This window comes from Schistocerca cancellata, chromosome 7 (genome assembly GCF_023864275.1).
Source record: "Schistocerca cancellata isolate TAMUIC-IGC-003103 chromosome 7, iqSchCanc2.1, whole genome shotgun sequence".
In the NCBI taxonomy this organism is placed as follows: Eukaryota; Metazoa; Arthropoda; class Insecta; order Orthoptera; family Acrididae; genus Schistocerca; species Schistocerca cancellata.
The window spans coordinates 173,380,205-173,403,201 of record NC_064632.1 but is presented as its reverse complement, the minus strand read 5'-3'; the positions used below and the strand labels follow the sequence as shown (position 1 = coordinate 173,403,201).

Below are 22,997 nucleotides of genomic sequence, written 5' to 3'. Positions count from 1 at the left end.
CTTCAGAAAAGGAAACACATACATATTACTTCACGCAAGCAAGCACAACTCGTGCATACATGACTGCCATCTCTGGCAGCTTGGACTGGAATCCAACTATAACGTTGAACATAAGCAACGATCTGGAGGGAGTGAGGAAGGATGGAGGCTTGACAAGACTGCCACTAGGCACAGTACTGGGAGGTGCTGGGATGTGGAGAAGGGAGTGGGAGGAGGGGGGGGGGGGTGCAACTGGGTGTGGAAAAGCAGAGGAACAGGAAAGTGGAAAGACAGATGGAGCCATTGGCAGAGGGCATCACATAAAGAGGGTGCTGGGATGTGAACAGGGAGGAGCTGATAGAACAGAGGGGGTGGAAACTGTTGGTTGGATGGTGTGGAAAAAGTAGGTTACCTTGGTTTGAGGCTGGGATTATTTCATGAACACATAGTGTTTTGTAAGGATAACTCATATCTGTGCAGTTCAAGAATGCTAGTGGAGGAGGAGAGTGTCCAGGTGGTCCAGATTGTGAAGCAGCCATTGAAATGAAGCATGTTATGTCCAGCTGCAAGTTGTGCCACAGTGTGGTCTATTTTGCTCGTGGTGACAGTTTGGTGGTGGCTGTTCATCCTGGTGAACAGGTGGTTGGTAGTCATACCAATATAAAAATCTGTGCAGTGATTGCAGCAGACCTGATATATGATGTGGCTGCTTTCACAGGTGGTGCGGCGTTTGATTGGGTAGGATAAGCCTGTGATAGCACTGGAAGGGGAAATGCTGGGTGAGTGGATTGGGCAGGTCTTGCACCTGGGTCTTCCACAGGGATATGATCCCTGTGGCAAGCTGTTGGCATTGAGAGTGTTATAGGGATGTACTAGGATGTTGTGGAGGTTATGTGGGAGATGGAGGACTGTTTGATGATGATTCATACTAGCTGTACATAAACCTATAAATTCCATAAAACTTGAGTTTTCCTGAGAGAGTAACATAATCTACACACATTCCTTGGAAAGATCACAGAAAATGCCAACTGGTGATGTTTTATTATTTGAGGCTTATGCTATTTGATGAGTGAATGTATAAACGACATTCTCAGTCGAGTAGCCTTCAGGGATCCCAACCAAAATATGGTAATTAAATTGTTTCTACTTAAGTGTGAGACTACTTTTGAGTTCATTACTTTTTCAAATATTTCAGAAAAGTTGTCACTAAGAAAACTGGGCAATGATTGTTTAATTCTTTCGTATGAAGAGGTTTAAAAATTGCATGGTTTAGATCTTACCTAGCAACCAGAATGCAGATCATAGAGATATCCCAAACTTCAGGTAACTCAAAAACCTGGTAAACATCTTACAGATCCAGAATATTTGAACATTGGAGTCCCTCAAGTGAGTGCATTATATCCAATGGTATTTCTCAATTATATTAATGACTTCCCACTGTGGGTCACACAGGATAAAACTGTGCCATTTGCCAATGACAGCAATACAATAATTGCAGAGGGCAGACAAGAAATGTTAGAAGTAAAAAGTGACCAGGAACTTACAGTGGTCCACAACTGGTCAACAAACAATAAAGTAACTTTTAATGTAAGAGAGACTAGTAACATGAATTTCTGTGTAAGTAAAAGACCCAATATAAAAAGAAATTGTAAGTAGATAATTAGACCATAGAGTATATAGCTAGCGCAAAAATTTTGGGTATATTGATCAGCATTTAAAATGGGATGAACATAATAAAGTACTTGGAAAAATAATGTGCTCAACTTGCAAATGCCCTATGAATACTAACCACAGTGTGTAATAGCCCATGCCTAAGAACAACGTACTTTGCAGGTTCAGAAAAAGGAAAATGTATTGAAACTGCAAAAACAAGTCATCAGAATAATGAACAAGGGTCACAGAAGGGCCCACTGCATTGAACTATTTTAAGAAAAGGGGTATTTTGATCTTTCAAACTACAGTTTTCATTCAGAAAAAACTGTGTGCAGTATGCCGCAAACAGCTCCATACATGATCACCAAACCAGACACAGTGGTTGCTTGTACTTAGATAGAAATAATTAAGACATAAACCACTACTTTTTACCATGTACTCAATCTATATAGTAAACTGCCAAAAGAGATGAAAAACATAGGAATTGTGTAAATTTAAAACATGTCTGAAAGTATATTTACTAAAAAATAGTTTTTACTCAAAGACTTCATGCAGTAAAAGTTATTACAAATAAATAATCAAGTTGACCAATTAGAAAGTAACCAAAGAGGATGGAGTACATTTGTAAGCAATGCAATAAATGCCATCAGAATAATCATGTGATTCATTTCTGTTGTTTGAAGCAGGTTCTTTCCATTCCTTTAATCTTGCATTATGTGATTCCATGATCAATAGTGTGTGTGTGTGTCTGTATTCTGATTTTATTACATATAAAATGGTTTTTTTCTGTTATCTTATATACCTGTGCTATCAATAATGTGTATGTGTTTGTATAATGTTGAAGTCTATACTAAGAAATTTGTCTATAGGTGAATGAATGAATAAATAAATAAATAACACAGGCCAGCAAAAAATGTTATTTGAAAAACGTTTTTTTACTTTGATAGATGATATTTATAGAATTGTATGAGCTGAATCCAAATCTAACCTTAGTTATTTTTTTTGTATCACCCATATTTTTTGAGCTATATGCTTTTTATTATATAGTATAAAAATCCTATGCTATACGGTAAACAGGGAAATTAATGAAACACTTTGTTACAACATAAGCATGGTTTGTATTTACAGTAAGCTAGATTTGTATTTACAGTAAGCTACTTAAAACAATATGTGTTAATAGAAGTTTCACTTGTCAGCTGGAATTGGTTTGTATTTTCTTTCTCTTTTTACTTTGAAGCTTCTTTTGTAGCTTTTTCTGTGATGAGTCGTTTGCTGAACTCCTCGGTGAAGTGACCAACAGTAGTCCCCCATCATGTTGGTGTTCCGGCAGCCTTGGTAGCATTTTTCCATCACTTTAATGTCCTGGTGAAAACGCTCTCCTTGCTCCTCATTAACATCTCCTATATTGTCGGGAAAGTAATCAAGATGACTATTCAAAAAGTGAACTTTCAGGCTCATTAAACATCCTAAAGTTTTAAACTTCTTTAACATTGTAGCTATAATAGAAGCATATTCTGGGTCTTTTTCATGTCCTAAGAACTTTGTAACAACTTACTTGAATGATACCCATGCTTCTTTCTCATTTAAGGCGATTGTGGATTCAAAGTTAACATGAGACATCAATTTTCTAATGTCAGGTCCGACAAAGACGCCTTCTTTTAGTTTAGCTTCTGAAAGGAGTGGAAACTTTTGGCAGAGATACTTAAAACATTGTCCATCTTTAGGCAAAGCCTTTACAAACTGTTTCATTAGGCCTAGAGGTGGTAGGAGTACATTTTTTGGGTCTACAAGGTTTTTGCATAGAATGTTCTTCTCACCAGGTTTTAAAGACTCCCTCACAGGCCAGTTCTTTCCGCACCAGTGTTGATCCCTCCATATCATAAGAACACCAAATCTAAAGGCTTTTTTCACCTTTTTGGACAATTTTCTCAGATCTTCAACACACACATAACATACCTTAGCTGCCGCCCAAGATTTGTCTTGATCACCAAGTTTAGGTCCAAAGTATGATAGATAAACCTTTTTCACAAAGTCTGTAATGTTTCTTTGGTGTTTTTTAATCACAAGTTCGCCACAAATTTAACAAAAACTGTCAATGGGGGCTTTACAACCACGATTAGACATTGTACTGAGCACATGTACAGGAAACTGGAAAGTGAGGTTAGGTTAACAGTAAACGAAACACCATCTGTTAACACAAAAATAGAATCGACCGTTTTTTTGCCAGCAAATGTTTTTCAGTGGTGCTACCAACATCATCTACATTTATTACACCTCCTTTTTAAATTATTTTAACTATATAAAAGCTGTTACATTCTTTAAAAAATAGCTTAATTTAATAAATTTAAATGTAAAATGTGAAGAAATGGCGAGTGATGCAGTTTTTAAGTATCATATTTGGATTTCCTACCCTAAAAGACAAGAATTTTCAGCAGGAAAGTTAATAGATTGACTATTGTATACACTATTTTTTTATCACAAAGGCTGAAGTTGACAGTTCTTCATTATTTGTATAAAGGTTAAAGAGTTGGTGTCTCTGGTCTCTGATATATATTGTATTTTTCAGAAAATGGAACCTACCCCAACTGCAGACCTCGACCGTACCAATGACCGTGTGTACGACTGCACGACCAGTGTAGTGAGGGCCATCATGCTGCTGTCACAAGGTTTGAGAACTAATCCATACAGTCCAATTCCAGCAGCATATCAACCAAAAAAGAGACTCCCTAACAGATTTTGATGTGTATAATGCATTATATCCATGCTGGTTTGCAAATATATCTTTCTTCTTATGAACATAGAGCATTTCATTTTTACGGTTATTAGATGTGTTACTAATACAAAATCAAGAACTTGTGGTTATATTTTTTAGGTGAGATACTTCCTCTGAGATTAGTGGAGGGATATGATTCTCTCCATTTTCATCAATGCCAGCAGAAACTGAGATCACATTTCTGCAATTAAGCCTGTGAAACCTACTTGTCTTATCAGTACTATGTGCCTTTAATTTCTAATATTTATTCTTGTCCTAAATTCCCTCATACTTTGAATGACTACTCATGACACAGTATTGGATAGCTATGTAACTGCTAGATTTTCATGCTGTTATTTTCTCTCTTCTACAATACCTTCTTCAGTCCATGAGACCCTAGAGCTAGGAATGTCATGTTTATTCTTTTGTAGGCCTTGAGTACAGATCTGCAGGATCTGTACTAATGCCCTGTTCTCTTAAAGGTGCTCCCATTTGTGAAGATAAGTGTTTCATATATATACAAACAAAGCAGAGACAATGCTTTGTGATTTGTAGAAAGGGATCTACAGGAATCCCTGCATTTAGCTTACTTTATCACTTTGATAGTCTTTTCCTATATTTTAAATTTTTCCTTGTGAAATTCCTTCAGAAAATAGTTTTGTACAGGATGATTATAATTAAAGTTAAACTTCCAAAACGCTGCAGAAATAACACCTCTGGTCAGATTGATGTCAAATTGCAATGGAACATTATCGGAGAAGGGGAAAAATGTAAGGCAGGGGAGGAAAAAAAAAGAAAGAGTGAAAACTGATCAATAGATGGCACTGTATGTATCAGAATACATAAATGAAAACGCCTATCAGGATGCACGACCCATTGCAGTTGGTATAAACATGCCAGGTACATGGCTTTTCCTCCTTTTGCATCTGCGATGTTCGCCATTACTGTCTCAATGCTGGATCGTACTCTGCTTGTAAAGCTATATTACAAGAATGATTACTGCGCACACGTTGCTCTGCAGAAGTTCCGGACACTGAAGGGTTTGAAAAAAGGCGTTGGTCCAATGACTGCCATTGGTCTGGAGAAAATGATTCAAAAATTTGAAAAGATGGGTTCTTTTGGTGTGCACCCTGGTAGAGGGAGGAAACAAATTGATTCAACGTCAGTGGAAGCAGTGGCCACAGCAATGCAGGAGGATACGAGTGGTGGTGTGCAAACATGTAGTGCACAGAGGACTGCCTGAACATTGGACATACCCATGAGCACGGCGCGTAGAATCCTATGAAACATTCTTCTTTGCTATCCATTCAATATTACCCAAGAGCTTCCAACTAGAGAGACTTTTGCTTTAGATTTTCTTATTCGCATGGAAGTGGACAATGATTGGCTGTGGAAGATTTTGTGCCCACTTCCATCTGACAGGATATGTCAATACACAGAATTGTTGAATATGGGCAATGGAAAATCTACATGCAAATCAACCAGTACCACTTCATCCTGAAAAGGTCACTGTGCGGTGTGGGTTTACTTTTTCATTTATCATTGGGCCATATTTTTCGGTCCTGTTACCTGTACTATCACTGGTAAGTGCTATGAGTGTCTTTTGTGCAATCACGTCATTCCAGCTCTCCAACAGTGTGGATTGGATCATTTTTATGCAATATGACATACCTTCGCACATTGCAAATCCAGTTAAGCAGCTGCTGAAGTGCCATTTTGGAAATGCTAGAAAAATCAGCTGCCATTTCCCTATGGCCTGGCCGTCCCAGTCACCTGCTCTTAAGCCGTGTGACTTCTGGCTGTTGAGCTACCTGAAAGATGTGTTCAGTGTCCCGACTGCAAACTTAACTGCATTGAAGGCAAGCATTGCACAACACATTCTGAATGTGACCACGGAAATGCTTTGATCAGTTGTGGAACATGCTGTTTCTCGATTTCAGCTTGTTACAGAAAATGGGGGACAACATATTGAACATGTTTTGCGCCAGTCACACAGAAATTAATAATCTGATTTGATTTTGATTGATGCTTTTTATGTGGTTTTTGGCCTCAGGACAATTAGAAACCAATTTTTCCCATCTGATGTGATATGAGGGTCATTCCATGTCAAATCATCCAGAAATTTTAGGAACTAGCACCTATCGTCAAACAAATCCTTGAAATTTTGGTTAGTGGAAGTTTACCTAGATATATTCACATTTCCAAAATGTAAATGTTGCAGATCAATTACTTTTTCTCTTATGATAAAAAGAAATTGTATAGATTCAGGAATTCAGGCTTTCATAGATGAGCTCCTTTATAATTTAAGAATGCAATTTTTCCCATAGTTTTTGCAGTGGAAGCATTTTTTATTTATTTATTTATTTATTTTTTTGCGTAAAGAGGAAGGTTTATATTTTTATAATCATGCTTCTTGTAGTGAATATCCATCACCTACATCCCAGAAAAAAATTTTAAATAATTCCTTTTAAACAAAATCCATGCAAGGACATTATAATTTTTTAAGGAATTGCCCCCTCGTAGATACCTTTGAAAAAATTTACAATATTGTTATAAATATTCCATTATGTCACACAAAAAAGAATCAGTTTGTAGCAGTAATGGGAAGTGTGAAAAACAACATTATTGTAAAAGAAATATTGAAGTTGCCAAATCATGACTACCATGTCACCACTAAATTGGTGAAGTTGGCTACACTTGATTTTCCCAGGAACAAATCATATCTGAGAACACTATTTTATTGCCACTACACGTATTGCATCATCCATTTCCTTTGTTTTGAGTTATGTGTTCAGTGAGCATGCAGTTCTGAGCTCTTGTACTGAGTTGTACACAATCAATTACTGGTTAAAAATAAAATTGTTGCAGTCTTTAATCATTCATTCCAAAACAAAAGTCCCCTAATATTCCAATAATTATGTGAAATACTTTTGTAATGAAACCATGGGACAGAATGATTTTTCATTATTTAATTACTTTTTAGGCTACACCAATCATCTTTTGAATTATTTACGACAAATATTGGTTTTATGACAGAAGCAGTGTGGAAATTACAAGTAGGCAGTGTTTTCATGGACAGTCTCTGCAAGGTGTGTGTGATAATGCCCTGACTTGTGGGAATGAACTGACCAGTGAAGAACAAGAACTTTTATTATGGTGAAGCAACAGTCAGTCATACTGTGGTTTAAGTATTTTGACTAAAGTTCAGTCTTGATCACACCATTTATGTTTCAATGATATAGGTAACCGGTTTCAGTTATTTTTACATAACCATCATCAGACCCATGGCTCCCTTAGGATGGTAGGCGGAGCTCTCCTCAGCTGCTACGAAGTCAAAATATAATAATCTATTGATCACTGTATTCCAAAAATGTTTACCAAAAATGTGATTTAAGTGTTTCATGTGTGTGTGTTAAACACAAAACCAGGTACCTGCACAGATTCTCTCAACATAAGAAAATTTGCTGTGATGCCTTCAAGCACCATAAATGATCTGTTTCATCCGGAGTGCATCAAATTAGTTTAGAAAAGGCAAAGACCTTCAAAACGAGAGGCTTTAGCATTATTCCGGGGAGAAAATGTGCCCAACCTGTCTCAAACTTATTAATGAAAAACAAGCAAGTGACGACTTATCACCAGATTATGTAAATGACAGTAATGTGAAGGTGCAGACTCGTGAAAAATCTGTGCTCGGTACTAGCTCAACTAGCTCAGGAGTATCTCCTGCAAAGCTACATTCAGTTGCTCAGAATAGTCGGTATGCAACAGCGAAACGAAAATTGGTATCAGCAGCTGGGACTCTGAAAACTAAAATTTAACATACATATCAAGTTGAGCTGGCTGCTGATGTGAGCACTATCCCTGACAGTGATTTAACAGAACTGGAAGAAAAGTTGTCAGAAAGTCAGTTCCAAATTTCAGGTCTCTGAATATTTGGTACAACAAGCAAGAGCCCTTGTAATGGAGAAGGGTATTTTGTCGGTGGCTGAGCATTAAAGAGGAAAGACATTGCCACATGATGCAGTGCAGAAAATAAAGAGTATTTATTTGGATGATGAAAACACAAGAATAATGCCCAAGACAAGGTGAGCTCCAGCAAAAATACCTGTGAACAAAAGTGTCTTGTTTTAAGTAATTTAACTGAACTGTATTCTCTCTATAAAAAAAAAGTATCCTGAAGACAAAGTAGGAGTCTCAAAATTTGCTTCTCTTCAACCAAAACAGTGCATACTTGCAGGATCTTCAGGAACATATACTGTATGTGTGTGCATTTACCACCAAAATGGAAAATTGCTTCTAAATGCCATTTCTATTAAGGAAACATACCAATATCTAATTAAAGAATAACATGTGATATAAATAATTGAACCTGCTTCATCTGTGTGAAAAATGCCCCACCAGTTCATTACTTCAAACCCACTTGGAAAATGAAATAGATGAGATGGTTCAGTACAGTCAATGGGTATCAACTGATAGAATGATTTTAAGTGTTCAAATCACTTCTGTATGAGAATTCTTGATACAATAATTAAGAAAATTGAAAAAGTTACTGCACACACTTATTTCTCAATCTGATTCTCTGAAAATTAAGAAGGAAACACTTGATGAAGGATCAGTGTAAATTTTAATGGATTTCAGTGAAAATCTCAATTTTGTTGTTCAAGATGAAGTACGGGGGTTCCATTGGAACAATGACAGCTGCACTCTTCACACTGTCCATATACATTATAAAAAGGACAAACAGTTGCATGCAAAAAGTATTTGTATTTTTTCTGATGATTTAGAACATGACGTTGCCTTGGTGTACCAGACTCAGAAGACTCTATTGAATTTTTTAAAGTGTGAATTTCCAGAAATTTATCTTGCACATGTTGAATATTTCACTGATGGTTGTGCTGCACAATATAAAAATTGTAAGAATTTCAGAAATATGTGCTACCATGAACACGACTTCAAAATAAAGTGCAGCTGGTCCTTTTTTTTTTCTACCAGCCATGGCAAATCATCCTGTGATGGTATTGGTGGCACTGTTAAAAGACTTGTCACAAAAACAAGTGTGCAAAGAGTTAATAAAGATCAAATACTTACAGCTTCACAGGTATTTGAATTCTGTCGTGAATTTCAATTCTCTTTGTTTCAAAAGATGAAATGGTACAAGTGGGGCATTATCTTTCTCAGTGCTTCACAAGTGCAAAAACAATTCCTGGAACACTATCTATGCATCACATTGTACCAATATCACCAACCAAGACTGGAGCAAAAAGGCTGAGCTGTGATATGGATTTTAGTATCGTGCATGATTTCTCAGATGCACTTCCACCACTAATGCCAGAATGCACTGTACAGCCCAACTGCTATGTTGCATGTGCATATGACTCTTCTTGGTATTTGGGAATTGTTGAGAAGGTGAATTGTGAAGAAGGAGATGTTACAGTAAGGTTCATACATCCTCCTGGACCATCTTTGTCCTTCTATTGGCCTGATAATGTTGTTTGTGATGTTTCTTTCTCTCATATTCTGTGTGAAGCACAGAACAGGCCATACTTATTCTCTGAACAAAGAGTCCTCAAAGTTTGTGGAAGAAAAGTGGTTCTCATACAAAAAACTATTATCTAAGCATGAAAGTGTCTTGTCACTTGTGCAGTTTCGAATCAACTCAAATGCAGGTTGCAGCACCAGCATTTTGTGTAGTGTGTTGTTGGCTTTTGACAAAATGCTTAAATATTATAAACAAAATGCTGTGTATTTTTACATTGAGTTAATTTGGTTATGGCTGAGGTAAGAAAGTGTTCGTATCTCATGTAATGTACAGGTTGCCCTATATTTTATAATCTGTAATTTTGTTTCATATATTGCAATTTTTGTTCAATGTGGATATTGTTATGTGTACTTACATTGTTAATGTCTCTTGGGTAGTAAGTGTGTGTGTGTGTGTGTGTGTGTGTGTGTGTGTGTGTGTGTGTGTGTGTGTAATTTCTTTCCCTAGTGCCATTCACTTCTCAAAACTGATTTTTTGTGTGATGAAAATGTATTATTTGTAGATCACTTTCTAATTTTTTCAGTATTTTCCAGAGGGGGGGGGGGGGGGGCAATTGTCCAAAATATTTTTTCTAATTTAACAATAAAAGTAAATAAAATTAATTTATAAAAATTTAATTGGACAATTCTAACATGTTTTCAGAAACTACATGTCTGAAAGGATATTAAGGGAAAAAACTGTCAGCATACCTTTTTTTGTTTAAAAACTGCAGCCAATTTTCAAATTTTTACAGTTTGCTTTGAAGTAACGCATTGCATCAAACTTTCATCAGTTTCTACCAACAGAATGTATATAAAGCAATAAAAATTGGGAAAAGTTCATGATATTAGATACAAAAGCAGTACACAGAATCGCAATTCACAACTAGATAATGGGTATCATGGCCTGTGTGTGACATGGAATGACCCATGACCTTGCCGTGGTGGACGGGCTTCCGTCACTAACAGTGTCACACCTGTACACCCATCCACACTGAGTAGCACAGTTTGTTTAATGTCCTAGGTACACCTTCGGAATTGTTGTATTATCCATTTGTCATTTGTAGTGGATCACTATTAAATTATGATGCTTATAGCACCATCTATTGCTTTATTTTGTAACTATTTATTTTTCTTCTGCCACATGTTTTCCCCCTTCTCCAATAATATTCCATTGCAGTTTGACTTAATTCTGACCAGTGGTGTTATTTCTACAGCAGTTTGAAAGTTTAACTTTAATTATGATCACCCTGTACATCAGTAGTGACTGTATACTACCACAGTACATTATCACTAATGATGAGTAGCTTTTATTCTGAGTGAGAATTCAGATAGCGTACATAATTGTATTCAGTTTTATCTGGTTATAATAGAAGGAAACATTCCACGAAGGAAAAATATACCTAAAAACAAAGATGATGTGACTTACCAAATGAAAGTGCTGGCAGGTCGACAGACACACAAACGAACACAAACATACACACAAAATTCAAGCTTTCGCAACAAACTGTTGCCTCATCAGGAAAGAGGGAAGGAGAGGGAAAGACGAAAGGATGTGGGTTTTAAGGGAGAGGGTAAGGAGTCATTCCAGTCCCGGGAGCGGAAAGACTTACCTTAGGGGGAAAAAAGGACGGGTATACACTTGCACACACACACATATCCATCCACACATATACAGACACAAGCAGACATATTTAAAATATGTCTGCTTGTGTCTGTATATGTGTGGATGGATATGTGTGTGTGTGCGAGTGTATACCCGTCCTTTTTTCCCCCTAAGGTAAGTCTTTCCGCTCCCGGGACTGGAATGACTCCTTACCCTCTCCCTTAAAACCCACATCCTTTCGTCTTTCCCTCTCCTTCCCTCTTTCCTGATGAGGCAACAGTTTGTTGCGAAAGCTTGAATTTTGTGTGTATGTTTGTGTTCGTTTGTGTGTCTGTCGACCTGCCAGCACTTTCATTTGGTAAGTCACATCATCTTTGTTTTTAGGTATATTCAGTTTTATCTTTAGATTGTTAAGGTGCACCTCATGCTCCAAATCCCCCAAATTATATATGCCTGAAAGATTTGTATGACTTGTGTTTGAAACCTTTTTTTCCATCAATGATTAAAACAGAGTTTGCAGTATAGAGGTTTTGTGTGGCATCAAAGTTAACTGCCACTTTTTTTTTCAGAATTGCTGATGAACATGTTGGTGCTGAACCACCGTGCTAAATTTTGCATTACCAGTATTCCAGTTGCCTGCAGATTTTACTCACTGTATGGTCTAATTAGAATATTAGTGTCACCTGCAAAGAGCATTGTTGTCCTGTCAGTTTTTTTTTTGGGCAAGTCGTTTACATACAGCAGAAATAGGACAGGCCCCAGAATAGATGCTTGTGTGACTCCCTACTAGATGTTTTGCTCATTACTGTAAGAACTAGAACTTCTTTGTGTTTCACCATCTTTGTATTTTATTTCTATAATCTGTTGTTGATTGCTGACGTGTGATTGGATACCCATCTTATGCTGACCTCTAATTCCATAACCACTTCTCTTATGCAAAAGAAAGTCATGACCAGTAACATTAAAAGCAAATCAAAAAATATGCCCAGTAAATGTTTATTGTTCACTGCTATTAATATTTAATTTAAAAAGGCAAAAATTGCTGACTGGGTGGCTTTCCAGATCTGAACCCATGCTATAAGTAATTTATCAGCATTTCTCTATTTAGAAGGGTTATAAAGAACATTTTTCCATACTTTTGCTGAAGCCTGACAAAACTGAAACTGGCATATACTTAGTAATTTCACACTTGTCGCCCTTCTTATGCAGAGGTATTTGTTGTGCTGTTTTAGTCTATTTGGAAACACGCCACTCTCAAATGATGAATTTACTATTTCTGCTACTGGTTCTACAATGAATGCACTAGCTTAGATGATAGCATCTCGTATCTCATCAACACCTACTGAGAATTTATTAGGTAATCCTTTTGTAACTTTGGGTAGATCCTCATATGTTGCTAGATACATGAATAATGTATTTGTGTGAATTGTTTGATCTGACTGTACTCTTATTTTCTGGCTGCTCATAATGAAGCGCATTTATCAACTGCTGTGTTCTGTTTGAGAAACAGCTGTTGAAAGCACTAGCCACTTGTCTGGGGTCACTTAAAGAAAAGAGAGAGAGAGAGAAATTCATTTTTAATTTTTACACGTAAACCTGCAATCTACAAAATTTAAAGTTGGTTGTAAATTTTACATAATGGAAACAATAATTACATGGTAGTAGAGATTTTTGCTTGATAACTTTTCATTAATTCTACTATCACTGTCCACTTAGGCTTCACAGTTACACTTTTTTGTATCACTATTTTGAGGACCCAGACTGACTACGCCTAGTTCTCTGCCATCAAACATTCAATCTAAGCTCTTCACTTACATACATTACTAGCTGACAAATCCAGCACTGCCCAGGTATTCATTTTGCCAGTTGTTAGAAACAAAAACAAAAAAAATTAATTATGCTTGCAGTGAAGTATCAAAAAAATTTCATTTCCATGTATCCATGAAAAGACCTTTGACATTATGGAATAGTCATACAAAGATGTATTCATAATGTACATATGTATAAATACAGCATCCAAATCAATAAAGGCGAGATTAGATTCAGTTTTCGTTCCATAGACCCAAAAATGAGATGATTCTCATGGGTGTGGAACATGAACCCAGCATTTCTGTATGCTGGGTTCAACTGCTTCACAAGTCTACAACCTGATTTAGTAAACATCTCTGTGGCACCACCTCTTCATTGCCCTATAACTACATCTATATCCATATTCTGCAAACCACTGTGAGGTACTTGGCAGAGGGTACGCCCAGTGCACCAGTTATTAGTGTTGCTACCTGTTCCATTCTTGTATGGAGCATGGGAAGAAGGATTATTTTAATGACTGTGAATGCTGTAATTATTTTAATCTTGTTCTCATGATCCCTATGTGTATACTCCTAGAGTCATCATTTAAAACTGGTTCTTAAAACTTTGTTAGCAAATTTTCTCAGGTTAGCTTATGTCTTATCTTCAAAAGTCTGCCTGTTCAATTTCGTCAACATCACTGCAACACTCTCCCATGGGTCAAACAAACCAGTGACCATTCATGCTGCCCTTCTCTGTATATATTAATGATTCCCTGTTGGTCCTATTTGGTAAGGGTTTCACAAACATTCGAGCAGTATTCTAGAATGGGTCACACAGTGATTTGTAAGCAATATCCTTTATAGGCTGATTGCACTTCCCCAGTATTCTGCCAGTTAAGTGAAGTCTACCACCTGCTTTACCCATGACTGAGCCTATGTGATAATTCCATTTCACATCTCTACAAAGTATTATACCCAGGTGTTTGTATGAGTTGTCCAATTCCAACTGTGATTCATTGATATTATAGTCACAGGATACTACGTTTTTTTCATTTTGTAAGTGCACAAGTTTTATGTTCCTGAACATTTAAAGCAAGTTGCCAGTCTTTGCATGACTTTGAATTCTTATCAAGATCTGACTGAATAGTTATGCAGCTTCTCTGACAATACTTCAGTGTATATGAGGGTAATCCCAAAAATAAAGTCTCCTATTTTTTTATAAGTACAGAACTTTGTTTTTTGTGGCAGTTGGTCACACTGTTATGAAGAGTGCTTTATGTGCTGTGTGCAAACATGCGCACGCCATGCTGAGGCGCTCAGTCTTGGCTTGGCAGCCGTTGAGAATGGAGATCCTGTTGGATGTTACCGCCAAGTACGAACTGCATGTAGTTATTCGGTTTTAGAACGTGAAGGGCACTGCACCACTTGAAATCCATCGCCAATTGACGGAACTGTATGGTGAGTCGTGCATGGATGTCAAAAATGTTCGTAAGTTGTGTAGAGAGTTTGCAGCTGGTCGGACCAAAATTCATGATTAACAAAGGAGCGGGCGACTGTCAGTTTCTGAGGCGACAGTGTTGAAGGTTGAGCAAAACATGCATGAAGATCGGTGGATCACCCTGGATGATCTCTGCACAATGGTTCCTGACATTTCCCAAAGAATTTCAACGGAAACATTGAATTACCAGAAGGTGTGCGCAAGATGGGTGCCACGCATGCTGACTGAGGACTACATGCTGCAATGAGTTTATGCTTCCCGCACATTTCTTCACCGCCTTGCAGCCAAACAGGACAACTTTCTGGTCTCAATTGTCACGGGTGACGAAACCTGGGCATACTACTTTACACCTGAGACCAAGCAACAATCACGCCAGTTCATAACTTTCTGAACAGCATGGTAGCGAGCTGGTATGACATGGGCATACAAAAACTGCCACAGCATCTAAAAAAATGCATCGACAGAAATGGTGATTATGTCAAAAAATAGCTCAATGTTCAAGCTGTAAACTGATGTAAACCATTGTAGAAAGAAACTTGTACTTATAAAAAAATAGGAGACCTTACTTTTGGGATTATCCTTGTATAACTGTGTCATCTGCAAAAAAGTCTCAGGTTACTATTAATATTGTCCATAAGGTCACAAATATGCAACATGAACATTGAGCGTCCCAACACACTTCCCTGGGGCACACCCAAACTTACTTCTACATTTGACGATGACTCTCCATCTAAGACAACTTACTGTGTACTCCAAACCAAAAGTCCTCAATCCAGTCATAATATTCACTTGATACCCAATATGATCAAACTTTTGACAATAAATGTAGATGTAGTATTGAGTCAAATGCTTTTCGGAAATCTAGAAATACTACATCTACCTGTCTGCTTTGATATTGGTGGATTTGAGTGTCCTGTCTGCTGTGACAAATACACACCTGCATTTCCTTTTAGCCTATCCTTTTGATATACACTTAAATTTTCCCCCAAAATCTCATCATCATCAATTTTAGGTTTCAGCTGGCTTTATGTATCTAGTATTATGTGACCTTCACTGCTTTTTAGGAGCACTTAGAATTTTGGCATTTTGTTGCAAATGCTTTGACAGTTGAGTACTAGGATTTTAATACTGTCACCTGCAGGACACATTTCTTTTGATCTTACACTGGTATTTCTGGGATAGCAACCTCTTGTTTCTTGTGCATGCTTGACCCATTTAGGGGCATCCTACAGCTCTCAACCTTACGGCACAAGTCCTGGAAGTTGCAGCCTCGCTTGTCAGAGAACTTTCAAAGTCTCTGATTCAATCTTTCCACAAGACTCAGAAACAAGGGGCCATGATCAGTTCTGGGGACAATGCTTCAAATGTGAGATTTATTGAAATGCCTTGCACAATGTTGGTCTTCTCAACCTTCTCCGTCTGTCACTAGAATGATCCAAGTATGACCTTGGAGCTCAGATGATAGACATCACTTGTTCCAATGTGTACCACAATCTGCAGTTTGTTGCACCCTGTTCCCTCAACGGCTGCTGGAATAGCCTCTTCAGAATGCTGAATGAGGCCCCAGGTCATACACACTGAGTGCATCTGGTGTTCTTTCCTGTCCCTTGCTGCCATTTCCGTAAGGGGTTCAATCATTTGCCATATGTTTGAACTGCCGATGATTAATGGACCCCTACCCTTTTGCGTTTGCCTCCTCTTGAAACCAGACAAAACAGGTTTCCCCAATACAGGTAAAGTGAGTCCCACTGGCTCAGTTTCAGTTTCAGTGAAAGACAGCACCTTGAACTCATTGACTAGGGGGATCAGTATAACACCCTGAATCCTCGCTGGTCACTGTCCTCACTTTGCAGGATGCTTAGATCTACCATTGAAATTCCACTGGCAGTCAAGTGGATCAGTAATGACAGATCTCGTACTTTCTGCAGAGGAGACAGGATCCGCAGGAGGAGATAGTACTTGAGGTGCCTTTGGTGCCAACAGCACAGTTACATGACTCTCGGGAGCTCTTCCAACACATGCATTTGCAGCAGGTGCTGACAGTAGTCAGAATGATTTTCCATGTTTGAAAACACCATTGACAGTGAGGCTGCATGTTGGCTGATGCAATGTATTATAGAATGGAGAACAAAGAATGAAACATTATGCAGAAGCAACATGAACAGTAAAACATGTAAATAGAGAATTCCATATTGGCACACAAATCTTGCACACAAAGAAAAATGCCGAAGTCAGCATTTATGTACAAAGAAATGTGCAAATCGCATGAATTTTTCACTTAGCTGTTTCTGTGGCAACTTCTATACTGGTTGCCGAAGAACAACACTGCAGTATGAGTTTATCTCCATCAACAGCTGCCTGTTACAACTAACAAGGCAATAGCTACTGGTTTCACGTACAGCTGTTTGCATTTCACGGTTGAAACCTGTCAAAAGCTCTTCAGGTGTCAGGGATTTCCTTAATCTCACTCGACTTTGAGTGTCGTACCACTTGAGTGCGTAGTTGCAAGTTCAGCCTTTAGTAAGGCTCATGTAAGAGTGTTGTACTGACAATTGTGACAGGAAAAATATTAGCTGCTGATGACTCACCATGTGCATCAGGAGAGTGACAGGAAATGAGTGTTTGGGAGTCACAGAGATCAACCTTCTATGGAATGTATGTATTACACTTCACAAAATGGACATTATCGACAGTCAAGAAAGGTTAAAAACAAACCGTTAACTTCTACCATGACCCTCAAATAAAAAATGGCATGCCACAGTGATCACAAAGGTTTGCACTATCAAGATTGAAGGTAAACTCCTTGGGAGTTACAAACTGTGCAGGACATTCAGCTAGGTATCCATTCTTAAAGAGTGCATATAGATTCGTACTGGTGTAATGTGGTGATGAGAACTGAGGAAATGTGATGGTATACAACCTAATGTAAAACAGTTTGTTGTGGAACTTATCATGAAACTGTCTATCCTTTAAGTCATTGATGCAGCTAGGTATCCATTCTTAAAGAGTGCATATAGATTCGTACTGGTGTAATGTGGTGATGAGAACTGAGGAAATGTGATGGTATACAACCTAATGTAAAACAGTTTGTTGTGGAACTTATCATGAAACTGTCTATCCTTTAAGTCATTGATGCAGATAGTGCAGTAATATGTTTTATACACACAGAAAAAACAACATCCAGAGGCTGAACTTGTCGAGTGTTTCCAGGTGGTATGAACTGTAACTCACACACTTTACAGAAGGGATAATTTGTTCTAAAGCAGGGCTGGCCAAATACTGCTCACTGTGAAAAAGTGCAGCACAAGTGTGTACATCTCATCCAGAGGGTAGAGTGAAACAGTGACGTCTGTGACTAGACACGTATATCAGATGAGGAGCAATGGTTCTGCTCCCTTGTTTATGTGGGACCAGGAGGATGGAAGCGCAACCCGTCTTGCTTTCCTCTGCCAACTATAGTTGTACACGAGACATACTAAGAAATGGTGATTATTGCGAAAAAGCAAAGAACGAGAGATCTGTGTCCTCACAGTCATTTAAACATGACTGGGAACTGCAATTCTTCTTTATAGCAGTAGGTGAAAACTCTCAATGTTTGCTGTTCTGCTGAATAATAGGTGGTCAGCACAAGTTCACGATTGAAAGACACTATAATTCATTTCATAAAGATGAGTGTAGTGTGCTGAACAGTGAAGAATGGCATGCCGAAGTAAGTGTGCTTATAAAATAGATGAGGCACATCAATGAGTTTTTAATGCAAATCTTGATAATTGATACCTCTCGAACTCTTCATTTTTTGTGTTATGTTCGTATCTATTTTACTGTAGAAAGTACTGTTTTCAATTTTCCACAATAGCAATCACAGTACATTTGCACTGTGAGAAACTTTCAGAATTGTGTTAAGAATAGCAAGATCCAGGAAACTATTTTCTGAAGGGGAGTTTGTAAAAGTGTCTCTCATTGGTGCTGCAGGACTTTGGTGTCCCACGAATGTTAACTGGTTTCAAGAACTCGGCCTTTCCAAACAAACAGTGACGTGAAACTAAGTGCTGTGGCTGGCAATATGCACAGACAGTTAATAAATAAGGCTAAGGACTTTGTTGCTTTCTCTGTTGTGTTTGATGAAGCAACAGATCTTGCAGACACACTTCACTTAGTATTATACACATGAGGTGTTGATAACACTCTGTGTGTAACAGAGGATGTTATGTACTTAGTGCTTTTGAAAGGGACTATGTCATGTGTATATTTACTCCAAGCTGTCAAACAAGCAATTGATGCTGTCAGTGTGGATTGAAATTGGTTATTTTCAGCGACCAAGTGATCATGGGTGCAGCACCGGCAATGCGAGGCCTTCAGAAATGACTCATAGCACTGATGCATGAAAATTTAGGCTGCACAGAAGGGACATCATATGGAATTCTATATCAAAAGGTGCTTTGTGCAAATCAGTTACGTTAGAAAAGTCATGCAAATTGTTGTGCTTACTGTAAACTATCTGTAAACACGTGGGTTTATTCAATGCCAATTTCGGTAGTTCTTGGAGGAATTACGAGAGGAGTACGATGACATACTTGCTGTACCGAAGTATGCTGGCTCAGTCAAGGTAAGATGCTGGAAAGATTTTTTGATTTAAGCTTTGTCGTAGTATATTTCTTGCATGAGAAGGGAAAGAGTAAACCAAAATTAGAAGATCCTTGCTGGATATCAGACCTCGCACTCCTCGTGGACATTATGGCTCTCATAAACAACTTGATTGTCAGTTTGTAACATGAAAATATTTTAATTTCTGATATGCCGGAAAAAGTGAGTGATTTTGAAAGGAAGATTTTTCTTTCAGAGAGCAAACTATTGTCTGAGAACACTTCCAGCATCAGTTGGAGATGCTCCAAATCCTCTACAGATGGAACTGATTGACCTGCAGTGCAAGACACAGCTGAGTGACAAGTTCTTTGTAGTATGAAGTACGAAAGAATTTTACTAAAACTTTCCACAGAGTGAATTTCCTCACCTGTGTCATGAAGCTACGGGAGCTATACCCATGTTTGAATCTACTTATGTGCATAAAAGATTTTTCTCTGTAATCAAAATGAATAAATCAAGGTTTCGATCGAATATTAGTGCCGAAATTCTTCGCAGGTGCTGGGGTTTATCAATGTGCCGTGCTTTTGTGTCCAACATTAACTTTTGTTGTTTAATGATAAACATCTTTTGGATTTCTTTCTTTTCCTGATTTAAAATTGTTATCAACTAACTGAGCCTCATCCTGCTCCCTGTTCCATAGGTGAACTTTGCTATCTGAAAAATTGTTCAAGATATACTTCAATGCTTCAGAATTATTCTTTAGTTATTGAGAGACATGTTTCATACCCTTGCCATTGAGGATATTTAGGTACCTAATGTGGGCATAAAACCACTCCAGCATATTTATGCACCATTTGTTTAATTTGTTTTTATGTTTTGTTTTAGAAATGTGACGTTTGTTGATAGGGCATTGGAATGACACGATACCTTCCCATGATAGCATTGCATACTGTGAAAAGAGCACAACAGTGACCCAGGAATGTTGCATGCCAGCTTGTGTGTAAAATGAGGTGGTGACATCTGTGAATAGAGACATACACTAAATGAGCAATGACTGTTCTGCTTCCCTGGTTACAAGTCTAGTAAATGTTCACACTGTGACTAGTAAGTTGCACTTTCTGGCTGGCGCTGCTCTAAAGGAATGTGATTTTTATATACAGACCAGAAGTCAAGCAAAAACAAGTTTTTTGACCAGCTATTGGCCAAAAGCAGTGCTCATACCACGGGTGTAGTTCTTGTATGCCTATTTTCTTACTCTTACTTGCTGTGACACAAATATTCCATTCTGCCCTTGCAAGATCATGCATACAACAAATGTTTGTAATGGATAGAGCACCTTGAACTTTTTGCAGCACAATAAATAACTTTCCACCCAAGTTACCATCCTGATTAACAGTCGGCATAATTGCATACCAATGCATTAAGGCATTGATTTTAGTTGATCTAGATAAACTTTCTTGATACCTCTGATTTGCAGGGTTCCTTTCATATGCATTTCCTCTTCAAATTCCAGTTGTTCAGAGTTGAAAATAAATACCTTACTGAATTATGGGGTAAGTTTATTTATCTCATCTACAAATTTTCGGGGCAGTTCCTCAGTTTACTGTGCATTGTGAAGTTGACTTTTTTGAAATTTCATTATCTTACTTCTTCTTATTCTGTAGCACTGTGTGAAGCTATGCAACCATCCACGGCTTCCCTTGAAATCACTGTAATCTGTGTCGTGTGCAATTTGATGTGCATAACATGATAGGTCACTATCGTGTGCATACTGTAAATTGTATTGAGCATCCTTGAATTGTGCAAATACCAGTTTTGTAAGAAGTGCACCTTATCCTCCTTTGAATATCCATAGATATTCTTATGCGCTACAAGGTCATATTGCTGTGGACTTATTTGAAATTCGTTCATAGTTTTGTTTTTTGTTTTTTTTACTATGCTGCAGATGATCTTCAATGCAAGTAATTATGTTTAGTACCTGCTCTGTGGACAATGATTGACCTTTATGGTAAACTACATGGCTTGACACCTGATTTGATATCACTTTCATTGTATTCCTCATGTACAATGTCTGCACATTCGAAGATATAAAACTCTATAAATTCCACTGACTCATCTTGCAGAAACATTAACATTTCATCTGCCACTTCTTTCTCACTCTGCAAAATTTCTTGAGTTCCTTTCTGATAAAATGTCAACTTTGGCAACTGTTGTTGTAGATATAATGCAGTATTTTCTTTATTTTGTTTATCATTGCCATTGCTCTTATCCCTATAACACCACTAGTCTGTAACACTGTTGTGAGTTACCCATCGACTAAGTAGTTCAACTACACTCTGTGGCTCATACTGTGCTCCCATTAAATACCTCAAGTCCCACCACCTGTTCCCAGTGCAATCCAATATTGTGGTTGCATTGTAGACAATTTTTGAGGCATTAAATATCGTAGACATCATTAGCCTTTTGCGACCTCACACTCAAGGGTTTCTGTGTTAGTAGTTAAGAAGAAATGTATTAAAACTTCATGCATGATGTGGCAATTTTTCATGCGTCTCAGTGATTATGATGCCATATCTACTGAACTATATGTGACACCATGACACACTTGTTTAGGTGCATTCACTGTTCGCTTCAGGTAAGAAGGCGGCAAAATTTTCTGTCATTCTGCACATCCCCCTCCACTAGCCACTGACAGCCAATAATATTCATTCTCTTTCCGAGCGGCTAGCAGAGAGTTACAGCTAGACTAGAGAGTGAGAATCTTGCTCCTATATGCTGCACTGCTGCCGCACTTCGCTGCAACCTAATTATTCGTTCAACTATCAGCCCTCCCCCCCCCCCCCCCCTCCCCCAGCAATATAGCTGTGAATGTATATATTGTAAATGTTTAAGTGGGATTTAAAAATAAAATAAAAAGTCAGGTGATGGCAATAAATGTGAAGTGCTTCAGAAGCAGGCAACACAGATTATTTACCACATTTATAACTTCTTCAAACATGAATTTAAAAGCAGGTCTCCTACTGTTGACATTGTAAAACACGAGAATGGACTCTAGAACCATGTGGTGTCGGCAAGAGAACTGTAAAGAGAAGTGTAAAGGAAAGTGTCAGAGCTGTAGGGACTGTAGAAACAGTTGGTTTTGTATCGCCTGGAATCCTTCGAAATAACAAGGAACCTGTAACACAATTGGATAGTTTTAACAACAATGTTTTAAAGTGCTCCATGTGAATGATGAATGTCAGACATAACAGAAACGTGTTAAAGTTATGCAGGCCTTAATGGTAAGGTGCAGCATGAACTATATCCCATATAGATATTCACAATACAAGAGAAGGAGGTAATTCAGCAGTGGATTACTTTGATGAAACATGGGTCAGTTAGAATCATTCCAAGATGATCTGCTGGAAAATGATTGATGGTACTGCCGGTTTTCAAGTTCTCATAGGGATAGGTTTCTCATATAATTATTCTGCTTGGTGATTCTTCTTCTGGTTTTGTTTCTGAGGATAAACTTGTATTTACATGCAAGAAAAACAGCAGTGATTACCATTTGGCAATGAATGCTGTCAGTTTCGTGACATGATTCACAATTCTTGCCATACCTTGCTTCAAAGTCAG

The 22,997-nt window shown here is 37.9% G+C and overlaps 1 protein-coding gene across 5 annotated transcripts in view; it reads left to right on the top strand.

Moving 5' to 3' along the window:
- Positions 1 to 22,997, top strand: part of LOC126091907 (focal adhesion kinase 1) — a 752,716-nt gene that overhangs the window by 704,814 nt on the left and 24,905 nt on the right. For all 5 annotated transcript variants that reach the window (XM_049907213.1, XM_049907212.1, XM_049907215.1 and 2 more), the window contains one exon: positions 4,199 to 4,298. In XM_049907213.1, coding sequence (XP_049763170.1) covers positions 4,199 to 4,298 — 100 coding nt within the window. The remainder of the gene's footprint in view (positions 1 to 4,198; positions 4,299 to 22,997) is intronic.